Genomic DNA, 17,363 nt, shown 5'->3' with positions numbered 1-17,363 from the left:
CTTCAAACAATTTAGTAATAATTTATGCAAGCAGACATTTTATGAAACAAGTTTTCGATTTTAATTAGGACAGAAATTAAGCTCTTGTTATTTGTGCGCCCTCTGTCTCTCTCTCAATTCAGTTCAGTATTACTACTGACATGAGATTAGCTGACCAATGTTGCCAAAGTATCTAATTACAATTTAATACCAAAAAAATAATAATAGCGAGTCGGTTATAATCGGCTGTTTAAGGCCTACTTGGTGTGTGTGTGGGTATGGGAGTCTGTCTTTTTCTGTCAATAAACACACAACACGGTGCACACAAATGTTTGCAAATGGAATCGGCAGCAGTTAGATATCTTCAGAAATCAGAAAACCTTCAGAGAAATACATTAAACATGCATGCTACATGGTTCCAATATTTCAGTAGGCCTATAGCCCATCTTTCAACACTTTCACCCAATACAAAATAAATAATATTGCACAAGAATTGACTGAAAACAGAACAAACAATTAGGCTATTAACCTTTTGACCTACAATTCTAATATTTTTGCCCCTTCCTCTAAGGTGCTAAGCTGAGTATATCCCCATTTTTTAAATCTGCAAAGTAAAATCCATAAACTTGACAGAAAACCTCTTAATTCATGAATGTCCTATATCTATTCTTTCTTCTCTTCCTCCTCTTCTTTCTTTATCTCCTTGCCCTCGGTCTCTGCTGGCTGTCCATTCTCCATGTCTTTGTCTTTGACCATGGCCTTGGCCGTCTTCTTGCCTGCGGTCTTCAGGATGGCTTTGACGCCCAGGTTATCAATGTTGTACGCAGTCACACCGACATTGATCACTGACTGGACAGCAGTGTCAGTGGCTCTGCCTGCTTCATCACCATACCTTCACCACGAATAATACGGTGGAGTTAGGGAAGAGGAGTCAAGTCTAGGAAATCAATGAGAACTTGTGCGGAATGGAAAATGCTAAGTGAAATGTAGGGACTGCAAGCAAATATAAGCGGTTATAAGACGTGGTGTGACATTGGTTTTGTTGTCGTTCACATCAACACATTACAGGCCAAGAAAATGAAGGAACCGTGTTTCAGTTTGTAGCAGTTTTATTAGTAACAAAGCAGGAAAAAAGGTCTACACTTATGAACAGCAAGAGCACCTCCACCCAATACAAGCAGGCATTTAGCTGCCATTGACATGGACAGACAGGGAAGACACACACACACACACCAGAGGCTTTACCTATACCAAGTCAGAAAATAACCCAAAGCACATACCATATTTGTCCAGATATAAATGAATCAAATAGTCAATATGATGAAACTGGATTTTCTATGAGAGGGTTATTTTCCGACTTTACTGGAGTTAGTGGAAGCGTGTACATAAAAGTGTTGAGTAGGGTCAGTCGTTAGTTCACAGGTCTTTGCCTTTACTCCCCTTGCAGTCAAATGTTGCTGGACATGTTTAATAGATTCTCTAAGCCCCTAAATCTGAAAAAACAAAGGTGTGAAATCAGATCAGTTCCCCAGCGTACCAAGAAGTACACAACACAGAGTGGCAGCCTGGTTTCTGAATCCAGTTTTCTGTAAAACAGTTAACTGGCAAATTCAGAAACAGGCTGGCACCAAGATCACAACAACAATCATTGAAAGATTTTGAAGTAAACAACAGAAAAGCCTCAACCAGAGAATATCAGTTTTCTAATGATTAAAGGAGCAGAAATGGAAAACATCAGAACTTACTTGTACTTCACAGTTGTGACCGTCTCTGATGCTACACTTTTGCCGACATTCTTAGCCCCGGTCTCCAGACCCGTCCACATAGTAGAGAGACCTGGGATGGAGGTAAGCAAAAAGCAAATGTTTGGGACTCTATTTTTCACAGAGGTCTAAGTAGTCGATGTGTACCTCCGATAAATATATCAGTAACTGTGTGACGTTCTTGCAAGCATCACACAGATATGAGCAGTTGATTAGTTGATTGTGATGTCTATTAAAAGGAGGTGATCAGTAGATGATGCTTATCCATGTGTGTCATTGTGTGATTTTGTTAAGTTTGTGCTTGATCTTGTTGTCTCTGTTCTACATACCCTGTACGCTGCTGGCTGCCACCAACTTGGCTCCATCCAGGTTGGAGGCACGGCCATCTTTGCTCTTCTTCATGGACTCTGGGATCAGCTTGGCGCCGTGTTTCTTCACGTGGGGTGCGAGCTTCTCTCCCACGCACCCCGCCACTGTGCTCACTCCGTTTACTTTAAGCACACACAACGATACATACATACATACATACATACAAGTAGCCATGTGAACTAGGGCTGCAAAATTAATTAATTAATTAATTAATACTTAATTAATACTTCAATTTCCAAATTGCAAGAGGGTACATTTATCTTATGAGAGCGGTGGATACTAAAAATGGACTCCACATGGTATTCTGGCCTATAAATTAAACTGCATATTGTAAAAAAAACTTTCATCACCTTAAGCGACAATATCTCAGTTTTTTATTAAAAATGTTTCTTGTTAGCTGAAGAATCTAAAATATAAAAAAAATATGTCTTTATACCATATTGCAATATTCAGCAAAATAATCCCAATATAATTATTTGTCAATATCGTGCAGCCCTAATATGCACATGCAGTAGAGTAGACCATAATGAACACTGGATCGTGCATAATACACTTGACTGATCATAATCATATTATAGTTAGAGAGTTTACTTCTTGTTTACTATCCCATTATAGCTCCATTCCTTCCTCTTCCCACTTTGGCCAAGGACTGAAGATTGATTTAAATGTTAATTAAGTCAAAAACCTAATGGGTTATTATAGAGCCAACACTAGTAAACAGGCTGCCTGTCAGTCTGCCTCCAGGCAACAATTCAAATCCACAATAATTGTCCTTTCTATCTGTTATGTTCAACTGGTATATGAATAACAAACACAATTCTGGCCCTAGTATTGCTCCTATGAATGATAGATTTACTCAGTATAATGATGTTTTCTAGTCCATATTGATTTTAGTCCTTACCCAGGAACTGGCTGACCCGGACCGCGCCCCCGGTGGCCTGTTTAGCCACCTGCAGGCCTTTGGTGACTCGGGGGCTGACCTCTGCAGGTGTGTTCTCTGGGGTGATGTGGTCCCGCAGCTTAGACGCACCCCTCTGGATTGCTCTGCCGGTGGCCTCCGCTCCTTTTACAAATCCTTGACTCAACCGCGTAGCTCCTATGGAGAGAGACTCTTTCAGTGGTGAATGTGTAAAAGCCAATATCACTGATTATCTATTAAGACAACGTGAAGAACCAGGTGGGTGGGGTTCACCTTTTAGTGCAAGTCTACTTTTGGCGAGGCAAGTTATCATTCACAGAGCAGTATTTTGGTAGCTTTCAGACAACATTCACTGATTGGACTGATTTGGCCTGCTGCTAAATATCATTATATGTGAGAAACTCCACCCATCTGGCCCTTTATGCAGGGCAAAAACAAACACTGCAAAACAAGAAGTAGAAGAAGTATTTGCAAATGCTATTTGACCCAGCTGTGCACTGAGGTGGTGTTAGGACAACATTTTTCTCCCATCACTGAGTCTTGGTAAACAGCGCTCTCTAGTGGTGATTTTTATAAACAGCAGAACAACTTCATGTATTTTCAAAAGGTAATTTATTATCAACAATTGTATTGAGATATCTTCTTTCTTTGTTTAAATTTTTTTTCTTTATTAAGACTCACACACACATACCTGACAAGATGCCTTGGGCCATCTTCTCACTCCATTCAGGAAGTGGTGGTTTTTCTTTCCCTCCTGTTGCCACGGTGAACCCTGTTTCCTCCCTTGGGGGACCAAGAGGGACTTTCTCACTCAGGTTGATGACCTCTGACCCCGCCCCCTCTACTGGAGCCTGGCAGACAACACATCAAGTCAAATGCTAAACATAGATACTTTCTTTTACAAGAGGATGCACAGCTAGATGCTTTTAATATCTGGGTGCACTGGAAGACGATTACAGAACATGACCCCAAGCCATCGCATGCACCCAAACTAGTGGCTTTTACATTCCTGTAAGCCATGACTCGACTGAAGAATGTTTCCATCCACAACAAGGAAACTATTTTGCTCCTCCTGAAGTGTCAAGATAGAAACATGACAAGTACATTTAAGAACGGATTACACTGCATATGGTGCGATGGCGCATTCACATTTCTGGTTTCAACAAAACGGCATTGTAGTTATCTTTGTTAAAACAGCAAAAGGTGGAAACACACAGGTATGTGGAGCAGTCAGGAATCTCACAGCACAGAAAACTGATTTTACATTATGAAAGGTGAGGTGTAACAGTATAATTAGCCTCCATCAGAAGCAGTGCTTCATGTGCTTTCAGACCCCCCCCTCCGCTCTATTTTGCCCCTGAAACCAAAAGAAACAAAACAATGAACCCGTCTTTTTTTCCAAAATTCCCCTCAAATACACAGAAACACCCACAACACACCAAAGCCCTGCTCTCATTATCAGTCATTCAGAACAGCTAAAAGTTTTCACAGCGCACATTTGCATGATTGAATCCACCCACATGCATACCCATCCTGGCGTTTTCTACCTCTCCATCATATACAGTGCTTTACAAATCTTTCCATCCAAAACGTGACGACTGACCTGGACCCGGAGTTCAGCGAGGTGCGACAGGAGGTCCTGGAACATCTCCCGGTCAGCAGCGGGCAGTTCAGACGACAGGACTATGCCCACGTAGGAGCCCGGGGTCTCTGCCACGGTGTCAGGGAACATGAAGATCCCCGAGTTAGCCAGCAGCACTGGAGTGTCTGTTGTCAGCGGGTAGAGCCAGTCACACACCTTGAAAACACACAGACACACACATAAATAATCCCTGGCATGTGCCTTCAGGTAATCCCCTGTACAGATACGATAGGGATTTCTTAAAGAAACTATGAAGACCTCTGAGATGGCTCTCTTCATCCGCATGCCATCGTGACCCAAGAGGGTGCAGGTTTTCATTCCAGCAAAACATTACAGCAGCTCATTTCACTGATTAGTACACCTTCAACCAGAGAGGAGGAACTACTCAGTAGAATCAGCTGCTGTAGTGTTTGGTTGGAATAAAAACCTAGAGACTCCTGAGTCACGATGGCACATGCTTGAAGACCACTGCTCTTAGAAATCATTCATTTCCCCATGAGGCAATCTGTAAAGACTGAACTGAAAGCGATCAATGTCCTTTGTTCTTGTCTAATCAACTTCCAGATCTAAGGTGATTTCATATGTGATTTCATATCGTCGCTGTCAGGTGAAAACCTTGTAGCTCCAGTTTGGTGATTTCATGTTTTAACTACAGTTGCAGGATTGATGCTCATCTATTGGTTGAGAAAGTTCTACAACCCTACAACCCCTAACCTTGTATGTCCAAAATGTTAACTTTTCAGGAACTACAAAAACAGCCTTGTTTCTAGGTTGACCACCATGCATTTTTTTTGTTTATCTTATTGGTTTTGAAAAGGTTTGTGGCCCATATAATTCAGTCCACTACATTCAGTTTATCCCTTTTCTTCGTGCATCTTGTAGGTCTTATGGCCTTGCTGCAAAATCAATTGCCCCTCTGAGACTGATAAAGCTAAAGTTGAGTATGTTGGTCTGTTTCTCTCTTGTGGGACATCAAAACACATTCTTGTTTTCCAACAAGCACAGTGTGCCCTTTTCCTTTTGACCCAGTGCTTGCCCCTCTCACAGAGAGACACATTATAGGGTTTTAGCCCCATTAGGACCAGTGCCAGTCACCCATACAGGCAGGCATGTGTACAAATACAGATAGACTTGCTGCTGCACTGTGCCAGTGGTATGCAGCGTGACAGCATGACCCCAGTGAGGGCACAGTACACTGACCAACAGCACAACAGAAGTGCAGAGTCATCTGTTAATGGGACCATTGTATTGCTGGGACACAGTTTGCCAGAATACAGGAGAGCAGGCCACCCAAACCGACACGGGCTGCACTGCACTATACAGCATGGAATAATGTCTGTTTTGTAGAGGTGCCAGAACACATTATTGTTGTTTTTAAGCTTTATATGGCCTCAATACAAAATGTCTCACTTACAGAGCTGCTGTGTGTATGACAGACATTCAATCTAATATATCTAATAATCAGATTAAAATATTATTAAGGGAGAAAAAAAGCAATAGTTTACAATATATATATCAGACAGCACTATTGACAAGTTGTCAGAAGGCTCTAACTTAATAGGCCACAAAGAGTCAGACCAGATTAATGTCATAAGGCAGAGCACTGAGCTGTATCTGTGCAATGTGACCTTGTGCCACAGTAGTCATATGATGCTGTTAGGCAAAACTCCCGAGGTTTGGTTCTACTAGTCCAAGAGATTGATATTAAGAACCTGATATATACATAAATACACTGCAGTTTGCATTGGGACAACTCGACGTTATCAAGAGTCTGATCCATCTCAAACACTGTTAGAAACAAACAAAAAAACACATGAATTAGATCTGTGTAAAGGATCCTGAGCTCTATTTATGCCAAACTGGTTTCACATGTAATTGGTTTCACGAGGGGAGCATCAGTCTTGCCAATCCTCATCTCCTACAGCTGGAGAGCGCATGGAATGAGGACACTGTGACTTCCTTATTACTTTAAACTTAACTTTCAATGCTTGTTGTATGGGTACTGGTCAATGCTATCCCAACAGTAATAAACTGGAAAACAGCTATATTAAAGTCAGCTGTTTAAGCTCTCATTTGTTATCATAGTGTCCATAAGACGAGATATGCATGGGTTGTTATACTCAACAGGGAAAAAGGTACCAAATGATGATGATGATGATGATGTATCACCTAGACAACACCATTTGTAAACACAAGATTTGTCTGTAGCTAAAAATCATATATTGTATATCACTGATTTACAGTTTATAGGAAAACTGGTCTAATAGTGGTGAAATGATTTCATCTGGTGGCCTTCACACCTGAAAGTGATCACTGCAAACCAAAGGCTCTTCAAAGTCAACTCCTCTCTGTGTTTCTATTTATCTTTCAAATATACTCTCCAACACAAAAAAACACACATACACGCACATATTCTGTCTTACATGTAGAAATGCTGAGGGTCTCCCGGCGGCCGAATCCTTGCGCTGACCATTGAACGTGATGATGCGCAGGTAGCCTGGATAAAACAGGGAGCTGACCTGCCCGTCGGGTGTCACGAAAAACATCTGCACCCCAGAGGGGATGAACAGCAGCTCCTCTCCATCTCCTCCTCCTGCTGCTGCTGCTGCTCCAATCTGCTCCCCCAGCCCCAGGCCCCCTGCGGCAGGACTGTAGGCCAGGCTGTGGTGGCCCTCGGTGGGCTGTGGTGTGTAGGCTGGAGGCTGGTCTCCGGGGAGAGCCAGTGGTAGCAGCGGCTGGGTAGGTAGAGAAGGGACTGTAACCTCTGAAGGGAGCCTGTATGTGTGGGGAGCGCCGGGTGGAGCGGGCCGGATAGGAGCTGAGGTTGGGATGGGGAGTGTGGTCTGGATGGTAGCAGGCAGGGTGGGGTAGAGGTGGTGGAGGGTGCTGTGGGGAGGCTGCATGTTGGGTGCCAGAGCTGGATAAAGATGGAGAGGGAGCTCCATCAGCACTCGGCCCCCCTGGCCTTCTGTGGGCAGCTCAGCGGTCTCCAGGTCAGTGAGGTGGGTGCTCACAGTCCTCAGGGTGTCCCTCATCTTCTGCTGAAGCTGCCTGGCCGTGTCCCAGGCGGCTCCCTGCTGCTTCTCCCCCCCGCTGGGAACTTCCAGTCCTTGGGTGAGGTGTTGTCGGCCTTTCTTGTAATGCTCCAGGGCCTCCGGTCTTTTCCCGGCCTCCTCGGCGGCCAGCCCCCGGCTCAGACAGTGAAACGCCAACTCGTACTGGTCCTTGATGAGCAGCAGCTCAGCAGGCTCAGCCATACTGAGGAGACCGGATATCTAGGCTAGAACGGACAGAATGGAGGCAGAGGAGAAATGGAAGAGTGTTGCTCCAAAATTAGATAAAAACACCTACTGTTACAAGGTTATTTAGGGCACAAATCTAAAAGTAATTTCAGTAGTTATTGACAAAAAAGTAACAATTTTACAACAGTGTTTTCTAAAACACATAGATATTGAATATGGAGTAATTAATGGACTTAAGTGTTTTATTTATTTATTTTCAAATTAAATTGATACATTTCGAAAATTAACCCAAATGTAATCGAATGGTTTGATGGGAGACAATGACGGGTGAGTAGAAAGAGGTGTGACAGTAAAGTCATTTCCACAGATATGCTGTTTAACAAGGTGTCAAAACATGACTGGAGAGGAAACTTAGTTGGAGGTAATTCCTAAACGTTAGTAAACCAACACCAACCAAACCAACCAAAATAAATACTAAATCTACTGCCAAAATTACCCGTTCAGCTTTAGGCTACTTTATGCCAGAGTAGATGAGTTAATGTGAGAAAAATCTCAGCAATGTGTATGTGGTCGACTGTTAAAGCCTGGAAATTGAGCCTGAGCTGAGGAACACATCAGGTTTTACCGGAACAGCAAGACCAGCGTCTGCGTGTTAACTTTCTAAAAAGTAACTCCAAGTAATTTAAGAGAGTCCCTTGATAATTATGAGACCAAACTTTACAAGAGACACAAAGTTTAGACATTGTTCTCAGCTTTCCGCGCGCGCTACGTTCTAGCATGTCTAAACAATGATACATTTTGTCTTTTCCTACATTATACCCGTCTAATTGTCAATGAAAATGTTCAATTTAAATTGGTCTTACCCTGACAGCCAAACTTTACCTTCCCAGGACAAAAAATCCCAACAATAAAAAAAGATATTGGTCTCAAAAAAAGTGAGATTTCAATTTCGCCAGCTTTTCTGTGTGTTCATAAAAATTATTTCGTCATACCAACATGTGTTCACTTTACTGTCTGGTTGAATCGGGCGCAACTCAGAAAAAAAGAAGTGTCACAGCTAAAAACAGAAGTGTCAAGTCAACCAGAATACACAAAGACAGAACTTCCGGCCACTACTTTCAAAATAAAACCCATATTAACGAACACACGTTGCAGCGTTTGTTGAGTAATGCAAAGTACAGAACTGAAAATAATTTACTAGGGAACCTGTAGTAATTCAAATTGAGGGGGATTCAGATTTTTCCCCCTCAAAATGTATTCCTACTAATTTGATATCACAGGCCTTCCTTCATCTACACACATTCACGCCTACAACAAAGTGGGAATAAAAAGGGCTTAAATGTCTGATCTTAAAATTCAGCTTCACAATAAAGAGACTTGAGGCTTCACTAGGTTCCCAGACAATTAAGACAAAACCCTCCAAAAGGCAGTGAAATTATCAGTGAGGCATAACATTTTAACTAGTAAAATGACAGAGGAAAAATAAAACGCACACAAATGCTTGAGAATCTTTCAAAGATTTAATTACAAGATGCAAAAGCTGCTGTCCATGATTCAGTGGCAGCCTCTGAACCAAGAAAAAAAAATAAAAAAAAATCTTGGATTTGAAAAAATATATATATTAAAACGAATGACTTACCAGCTTAAAAATCTCATACAAACACTGACACCTGTAGGTATTGAATTCTGAAGTCATGAAACATGTTTTTATAATTTTATTGTAATTTTAGATACCTACTTTAAAATGATAAAATATCTCCATCTAAAAATTAAAAATGTCCAGAGGGGCGTGGCATATGTCCCGTATTGACAGTACAAGCTTATGCAAGTGCTGTGTTGTGTTCCCATCTCATAATGTTCTGGCAGCAGCGTCAGTGGAAGGGTGGAGCAGTGATTCATGGGAAAGGCAGGACAGCAGGTGGGGTGATCCGTGAAACACCATGATACCTATAGAAAGAAAACAAAAAAAGGCATTCATTTAGGGATTGAAAATGTCCTGTATGCATTAACAACCCACACAAACTGAAAATCATAGACGAAGATTCCAAAAGGCTAGTAGTCACTCAATGTACAACAACTGCAAGACATGGTTTACTTTGAACTCTTATACTTGTCCCTGATGGCCTGCTGGGGGCGACTCTCTGCAGTGAAGTGCAGCTTGTGGAGGTCCTTCAGGCAGGGCAGGATCTCAGCCATGGTGTAGCCGGTAAAGGCATGCAAGGAATCTGGCTAAAACAAGGAAAGGAAAACATACCACAGCATTCAAACCAGAGGTGTGACCAAGTCAACTTTGCTCGAGTCCCAAGTAAGTCTCAAGTCTAAATGTAGATTACCAAGTTAAGTCCATGTCAGTTTAAATGTAGAACACAAAGTCAGGTCAGAATAAATCAAGAGTCTAGTATCAATTTAATAACTTAAAGAAGACTAAATATCTAGGACTTTTCAATGCAGTATCGTTTTAACAGGATAAAAACTTGGCAAGTGCGTCTTGAGTTTGATTTCTATAATCAGTTTCAACTTCAATAAATTCAATCATTCCATACAAATTCAGAAAACAATTTCAATTCACTTGTCTGGTGGAACAAATCTCATAACTTTCAAATCAAAGTCATTTACATAAACACAAGATCTATTGTCAAGACTTTAGAAACCTTTTCAAGTTATCAAAGGACAAGTCAAAGTCAAGTCTCAAGTTCTCTTCATGCATCAAGTCGAGTCTCAAGCAATTAAAACTGTGACCCGAGTCTGACTCGAGTCCAAGTCATGTGACGAGTCTGACTCAAACTGATGTTCCAGTCAAGCTTACCCAAAGAGCTTTGTTGAGAGTGTAGTTGGCCAGGCAGTAGGCTGCAGCCGCCACTACAGAGGGAGCGTACTGTAGGAACGGATCCACTTCCAGCAGGCTCAACTCTGCCACATACTGAAAGGCAAGAAACACAACCAGCAGAAAACCTCCATAATATATAACATTACATCTTTTAAAGCTGACAGCACCAAATCAGAATATTGCAACATGGCAATAAGATGTAAATTCAAAGGACAAAAGCCAATCTCATCTGATGTGTTGAGCTGGTTTTACTCACCAGGGCAAGGCTGTCTGTCTTGGAGCAGACAGACTGGATGCTCATGTACTGGCGAAGGAACTGGTATGTGGTGGGCACTGCCATGTTGAAGGCCAGCACCCTGAGGAAAACATGCTCCATTCGGACCAGCTGCTTCTTGGTGTATGTGCTGTCTGTGATGTACACAAACTCCTCCAGCTCAGGAGGGAAGATCTCCTCATATTTTCTGCAAGACGACAGATCAGGCGACATGACACTTTTCAATTGTGCTTCTTGGTTGCAAGTTGCCATGAATTTCTCAAATGGATACAGCTGCCTGAGGTGGATTCTTGCCATGGCTAAATAAGGTTTTGACAAATCAATATGATGAATCCCTGGATTGGACAGGCACAGTATCAAAGCTTTAACACACACTTACGCAGCCAGCAGTATAGCAGCTGTGCCAACCAGCTGCAGCTTGCCCCGCTTCACAGACGCTGTGCAGGAGAGGAAGCGGTCTAAGTAGTTTACAGCGAGGTACAGGGTTTCGCTACGAAGCTTGTACTCCTGGCTGACCTCCATCAGCCAGTCCACCAGGATGATCCGCATGCAGTTGGTGATCTCTGGATGGTTCCCCATGTAGCCTGGCTTTGGCCTGAACTTCATCTGGCATTTGAAACAAAAGCAGTTGTCATGAGCCATTTGTAGTGGACTAATGAGCAACACTGCATGGCTACAATGCATTTAAAGTTCCCATGAAATGAACTCCTATTACTTTTACTTACTGGAAAACAGAGCATCTTTCATGGTGACCTCATGCTGCACTAGTAGACGTAAATATAAATTTCTAGCCAATAAAACCCATCAGATTTTTGAACAATTCCACCCCTCCCATCAAATAGAATATTTCTCTCTCTGACTCATATGCCATTGGGTTAGACTTTTGATTGATCCCTCACTGCATTATGTCCCGCCCCAACATCCTGTTTCAACAAAAAATGCATCAAATCCACGAAGTAAAGATGCCATTTCACGGGGTGTTTAATGTAAACATGGTAGTATGACCGGGCAAAATAGTAAACAGCAACAGTTGGATCAATTTCGTACTTCACTCTCCCTCAAGTGTCGGTAAATGTCCTCTGCATACTCTGACAAACACAGCACGTCCTCTGACAGGGCTTCATCTGGCAGGGACTGCATAGAAGTGTCAGCGCATGAGCCTGCGAATCACAAGTGTCATCAGCAATTGAGCAAAGAACATAAAAGCATTACAATAAAAAAAAAAAATAAAAAAAAGACTTGCACGGTAGAATTTTGCGTGTAGGCCAAACACCAGTCTCACTTGAACTCAGTTCCAGGAAGAGTCTGAAATCTCTATGTTGCAGGGCAGCAGCATCCTCATCCAGGAAGTCCGCCTCAGAAGCCACCACCTCACCAGAAGCTGTGAGAACAACTTCACACGCCTCGTCAATACGCACATCGAAGCTGGAGCTGGAAGGACAGCCGATGAAGGCGGACTGGGAGCTGTCCGAGATGGAACTGTGTTTGGAGAGTTGACCTCCCTTTGGAGAAAGATGAATGAGACATGATCGCCACAATAAGATGAAACTTAAATGATCCGTGTATGGAAGTTGAGTTGAAAATGGCACAAAATGACTCGGGCTTCTCTACTGTGCTCCTCTCACTCACCTGGCTGAGGGATCGACTGTGCTGCTCATTTTCCGTCAAGACACCAAGCATTGTTCTTTGTTTGGCCCTCGGCACCCAGGATGCATCCATTTTGTTTGAGGGCAGAACATTTTCTTTGCTGGTGAGACTGCCAAGTTGGCCGTTCATGTTGAAGTTCATCTTTAAACAAGCAGATGGGAAAAGATAAAGAAAGAAAAGCTTCACTGGTCGAGTTTAACTACCTGCCACAGTATGTTACCTCCATGTTCCCAAGACAACCCAATTAATACAGGCATTTCAAAATAATCCAACATGCTAACAAATTTCTTTGAATTGAGCTTGCCTAATTTTCCTCCTGATAAAATCCTACAGACTATGATTATAATGGGTTCAGAATATTCTTGGCAAAACTTGCTTCTTGCCAAGACCACAGTGTAGCAGGTCAAGGTCAAACAAATGTGTCAACTCATACTGAAATGCATCTCATTAGAGTTCAGTTCTCCCACTATGATCCTAGAGACAAGAAATATAAGTTGTGAAAAATGTGTAGTCCTCAAAATGTTATAGTATGCTGGCATAAAAAAAAACCCTACAATTTAGGTTATGTTTTGTTAGCCTCTTAATTGGCCAATCTGGTTGTAAAGAGAACTGCAAGACCAAAAGCAATGGTAATACAAATATAGAGTACTGATTTGATGTAGGCCTAGTAGTAAAATTCAAGTGTCTCTTAATGCGTCGTCAGCCCATTAAAGTGTAAAATGAGTAAGGTTAGGTTAGGCAAGTATAGTCTCTGAAATTGGATGCACAGTTTGCAAAGCCATGCTGAATGGGTTTGAGTTTGCTCAGGACGATACAGGACGTTTAAGAAACATTACCATGACTACAATGAGAAGCAAATGTATCAGCATTCATCAACTAAAAACACACAAGTTAAGACAAACGAGGTAGCAAAATAGATCAGCGGCCTGCAAATAAGCGCATCATGTCAGTGCATCACTGTGCAAACGACGTTTTCCTGTCGGCTTCAAATTAGCATCCTAACTGCAAACTCACCATAATCAAGATCAGTTAGCTGATCTACGCGGGAACGGAGAATGGGATACCTGTTACTAACGTTAACCTAACCGGGCTAACGTTACCAAGCTTTTCACCAACTCCCCTAATTGTGGCCTGTTTAGGAACAACCGACGACCTCTCCTTTCGGTCAAGCGGTTGAAAGCAGCTTCGTGATTGCTTTCCGATGAAGAGAACCGGATAACCTGTTGCCTTGTGAACTAATCAGCTGTTTCCATCGAAGCGCTCTGTCCAATCACGTGTTCCGTACGCAGCAACGGACGTTCGTCATTGGACAACGCTGTGAGTCCAGCCTGCATTCTAAATTGGATTTACCTGAGCAAGGTGTTTTGATTAATTAACCCGAGAATGCATGAGTTTTCATAAGACAGACCGATAGATATGCTATAGGCTGTTTTAATATTCCAGCACAAAGTGGTTTGTGAATTTTAAATTAATCTTAGGACTTTTTGAGAATGTTGTTGCATGACTACCCCAAGTCTAAGCAGAAGGGTTTAACCTGAACCCTTATCATGCAAAGCACCAGATATTGGTCTGTAGTGTGCAACATTGATACACTGACTCATCAGTATTCATATTTGATCCTGTGCTATGCGTGTATAGCCTATCTCTGCAATGTTTCCGGTATTTGGGACTTTGCACTTATGAAAGATAAAGAGACACTTTTTGGTTCTGACTTCCATTTGGTCTTGATATTGATTCCTGTGGGTAACACTTGCTCTAAGTCTGGAATCAACAACATGATATTTCTATGTAACCATTTGGCCATAACCTTTTGCTAGCTCACTTTATTCATGAAATCTTGAAAACCAGGTGCCAAAGAATCAGAATTATTCATAACAGCTAAATTATTTTACGTCCACATGCAAAGGCTGATTTAATTTTTACAGATTTATATTTAGGTAAACTCAGAGACTGCTGTAATTGATGCTGTCGTATACAGTCATACTGTATACAACAACATGCCTTTTGGAACTGCTTTGAGTAAAAGAGGTTTATGCATCAGTGGGTTAATTTACACGGCCCTATCTTACATTAGTATGGGCTATTTTTGTCTTTTGAAGTGGGGGTGCTGCAGCTTATACCTGCTGCAGGATAATTATTTTCAACCAGGGCCTTATTTTCCTAGTTTTGCCTGGCCTCCTAGCTCTGGGCGGGACAGCCCCTACACCTCCCGTTGGTTGTATGATATATGATCAAAATCAACCAAGCAGCTTATGCCAGTCCTCCTGTCCTGGAAAATGAAGGAAGGAAATGAAAGGAAATGACTAGCCGCATAGACACAGAGTGCTCGTAATGGGTTTCTCTAGGCTGAATGTGGATGGTGTGGAGAAGCCTGAGCTTTCTATAGCTGTTTATCTTCACTCTAAGTTGCGGCTGCATACCACACAGAACTGCTAGTGGATATGGGCCAAAAGCTGGACTGTGGCTGTACCATGGGCCTCACTATGACAGGAGAAAGGTCACTATGGCTTAACCTGTCCAGCCTGTCGGATAAGGATAAACATGACATTGTGGACTCAGAGTTTGACCCTGCCAAGGCCCTCTTCAGGTCTGCTGTCATCTGCATGAAACAGGCCTGTGACCTCAGGAAGAAAGAGGGCAAGGTCTTGGACCTCTGTCTCCCTCAAAAGCCTGTTCCCTGCCCAAGAGCACCAGGCTCCCAGTAGCAGAGCAAGCAGTGAACCCCCAAATGAGATGAGAAACAGGGAGATAATAGGGAAAACAGTCATTAGAGTGAAATTGAGTGAAAAACTACCTCATGCTTATGCAGACCATAAAGTATCGAGGCATGAAGTTAGACACTCGTATCAGGCCACTCCATCAGAGGGTTCAATTACATTACTAATTTCAATTGTCCCCCTCACACTGTTGAAAATGAGGGTGTTTCAACACTGGGTTGCATACAGATGTCTGTGCCCCAATGGTCTGTGATCTCTGCACAGTCTGTCTGAAGGCTTTCAGTTAGAGAGCCCTCATGAGAATAGGCATATCGTTGGGGTGGTATCACAAAGCATTTCAAAGCAATTCACAAGCAGATTGCAGTGAATGTCAAATGGCCATCACAGCTTTGCCACACCCATATAAATTACCATGAGTTATTGTTGGCTTATAAGGCTCTGAAACAGTTCCTGCCCTTTCTCCACAGTTGTGATGTCCCCATGATGACAGACAACACCACAACTAATGTCAACTACCAGGCAGGCACTCACTCCCTGCAGTTACACAGAGTAGCACACAAACAGATAATGTGCAGCAGTGTGCATCTCCTGTCATTGTACAAGCAACATGTCACAGGTGTCATGAACAGGGAGGCAGACCTTCTGTCTAGGGAGAACTCACCAAGTAGAGAATGGGCCCTAAACTCATAAGTTGTCAATCAAGTTTGGCAGAGATACAATGGGCCACCAAAGATGTCTTCACATCATGACTAAACTCTCAGTGCCCTCTCTTTTTCCTCACTGGCAAACGACAATTCACCATTGGCTGTGGATGTGCTGGCACACCTGTGGCCAACTTAACATTTTCCCCTTCTCAGCCTGATATCCCCCACTCTAACCAGAGTGAGGGAACACAAGCTGTCCCTCATTATGATTGCACATGCAATGGCCAAGGAAACATTGCCTGGGGGAAATAATCCAGTTCCTGTGTAGCGAGCCCTGGCTGCTCCCATTGTTATCCCAAGCACACACGCAAGCAAATTTACCATACGTATCCTGAATGATTGGTTTTCTGGGGTTGGCCTGTGAGAGACTGAACTGTAGGTCTACCAGGTGCTGACTATCCAAGTGCTGGGGCCCCATCTACGTGCTCATTATACATAAAATATACGCAAAATAGTGCATGTTTGAAACGTAGTGCAATCATACGTTAATGTAATGTACAGTAATGTCAGTATGTTATTAAGTTCACGTCCAGAGGGGGAGTTTGTTGAGAGTGTGTGTGGCAGTCTCTCTCTATGAATGATGAATGGGGTAAAGGCATGATTGGGTGTGGTGGTGGGGGGATGGATGAGGAGTTTCTTGGTTTTAGAGACATTGAGTTAAAGAGAGTTATTGTCATACCATGTGATGAAATGAGCTATGGGCTGTTGGTAGGCAGAGTGAGTTCTTGAGAAGTGCAAGAATGGTGGTGTCATCAGTATTTGAAGTAGGTGCTGGCAGGTTGAGCTTTGACAGTCATTACTGTAGAGGATATGGAGGAAAGGGCTGAGCACACGGCCCTGGGCTGCTCCAGTGTTGGTGATGACAGTGGGTGAGAGTTCTGTGTCTCCTCTGACTGCCTGTGGCCTGTTGCTGAGAAAGTAGTGGTACGAGATGAAAGGTGGTAGAACACTAAGGTGGTGACGTTTCTTGATTATCTAATCCTACTGTATGTTGTTGAAAACAGAGCTGAAGTTGATGAACAGTTAGTCCGGTGTAGTTTCCATGTGATTCCAAATGTTGTAAGAGGCAGAGTAGAAGACAGGCTATGGCATCCTCTGTGCCCCTTCTCTGTTTATGGGCAAGGGCTGACAGAGGGTAGGATGATGCTAAGAACCAGTCTCTCAAAGCACTTAATAATGATTCGTAAAACACGGTAGTAGCAACAGGTGTATAGCAACTGTTGCTTCTGCCATCTTTCAAGAGTAAATGAAGAATTAAAGATGGCCATAGTTGTGGTGGT

The 17,363-nt window shown here is 42.7% G+C and overlaps 2 protein-coding genes across 3 annotated transcripts; both read right to left on the bottom strand.

The window, feature by feature from the left end:
- Positions 1–37: 37 nt before the first annotated feature.
- Positions 38–8,954, bottom strand: sparta (spartin a). Of its 2 annotated transcripts, none has more exons than XM_071903976.2 (8): positions 8,778–8,954; positions 7,096–7,952; positions 4,634–4,828; positions 3,722–3,881; positions 3,013–3,207; positions 2,072–2,233; positions 1,725–1,815; positions 38–871 (listed from the first exon to the last, which is right to left on the bottom strand). In XM_071903976.2, exons 2-8 carry the CDS (start codon positions 7,927–7,929, stop codon positions 643–645), a joined length of 1,866 nt encoding a protein of 621 aa, XP_071760077.1. In that variant the 5' UTR covers positions 7,930–7,952; positions 8,778–8,954; the 3' UTR covers positions 38–642. The 2 variants fall into 2 exon arrangements, with proteins under 2 accessions (XP_071760077.1, XP_071760078.1); XM_071903977.2 differs by lacking the exon at positions 38–871 and adding an exon at positions 899–1,472.
- An 855-nt stretch (positions 8,955–9,809) lies between these two features.
- On the bottom strand, positions 9,810–12,803 carry ccna1 (cyclin A1). The gene is made up of 8 exons (XM_071903979.2): positions 12,645–12,803; positions 12,298–12,517; positions 12,063–12,175; positions 11,395–11,621; positions 10,998–11,202; positions 10,721–10,834; positions 10,010–10,143; positions 9,810–9,861 (listed from the first exon to the last, which is right to left on the bottom strand). Exons 1-8 carry the CDS (start codon positions 12,801–12,803, stop codon positions 9,810–9,812), a joined length of 1,224 nt encoding a protein of 407 aa, XP_071760080.1.
- Between the last annotated feature and the right edge of the window lie 4,560 nt (positions 12,804–17,363).

Source organism: Centroberyx gerrardi, chromosome 11 (assembly GCF_048128805.1).
Source record: "Centroberyx gerrardi isolate f3 chromosome 11, fCenGer3.hap1.cur.20231027, whole genome shotgun sequence".
NCBI lineage: Eukaryota > Metazoa > Chordata > Actinopteri > Beryciformes > Berycidae > Centroberyx > Centroberyx gerrardi.
The sequence above is the reverse complement of the archived record's forward strand: the minus strand, read 5'-3'. Positions and strand labels throughout refer to the sequence as shown.

What these genes read in the sequence shown, in the direction of transcription:
- sparta (XM_071903976.2), bottom strand. Translation starts at nt 7,929, where the DNA reads ATGGCTGAGCCTGCTGAGCTGCTGCTCATCAAGGACCAGTACGAGTTG. An exon ending in TCGCTGAACTCCGGGTCCAG is followed by an intron (nt 3,882 to 4,633) that starts GTCAGTCGTCAC and finishes GTTGTCTGCCAG; the next exon opens with GCTCCAGTAGAGGGGGCGGG. An exon ending in GTCACAACTGTGAAGTACAA is followed by an intron (nt 872 to 1,724) that starts GTAAGTTCTGAT and finishes TTCGTGGTGAAG; the next exon opens with GTATGGTGATGAAGCAGGCA.
- ccna1 (XM_071903979.2), bottom strand. Translation starts at nt 12,803, where the DNA reads ATGAACTTCAACATGAACGGCCAACTTGGCAGTCTCACCAGCAAAGAA. An exon ending in ACAGTCGATCCCTCAGCCAG is followed by an intron (nt 12,518 to 12,644) that starts GTGAGTGAGAGG and finishes CTTTCTCCAAAG; the next exon opens with GGAGGTCAACTCTCCAAACA. An exon ending in GACAAGTATAAGAGTTCAAA is followed by an intron (nt 9,862 to 10,009) that starts GTAAACCATGTC and finishes TTCTTTCTATAG; the next exon opens with GTATCATGGTGTTTCACGGA.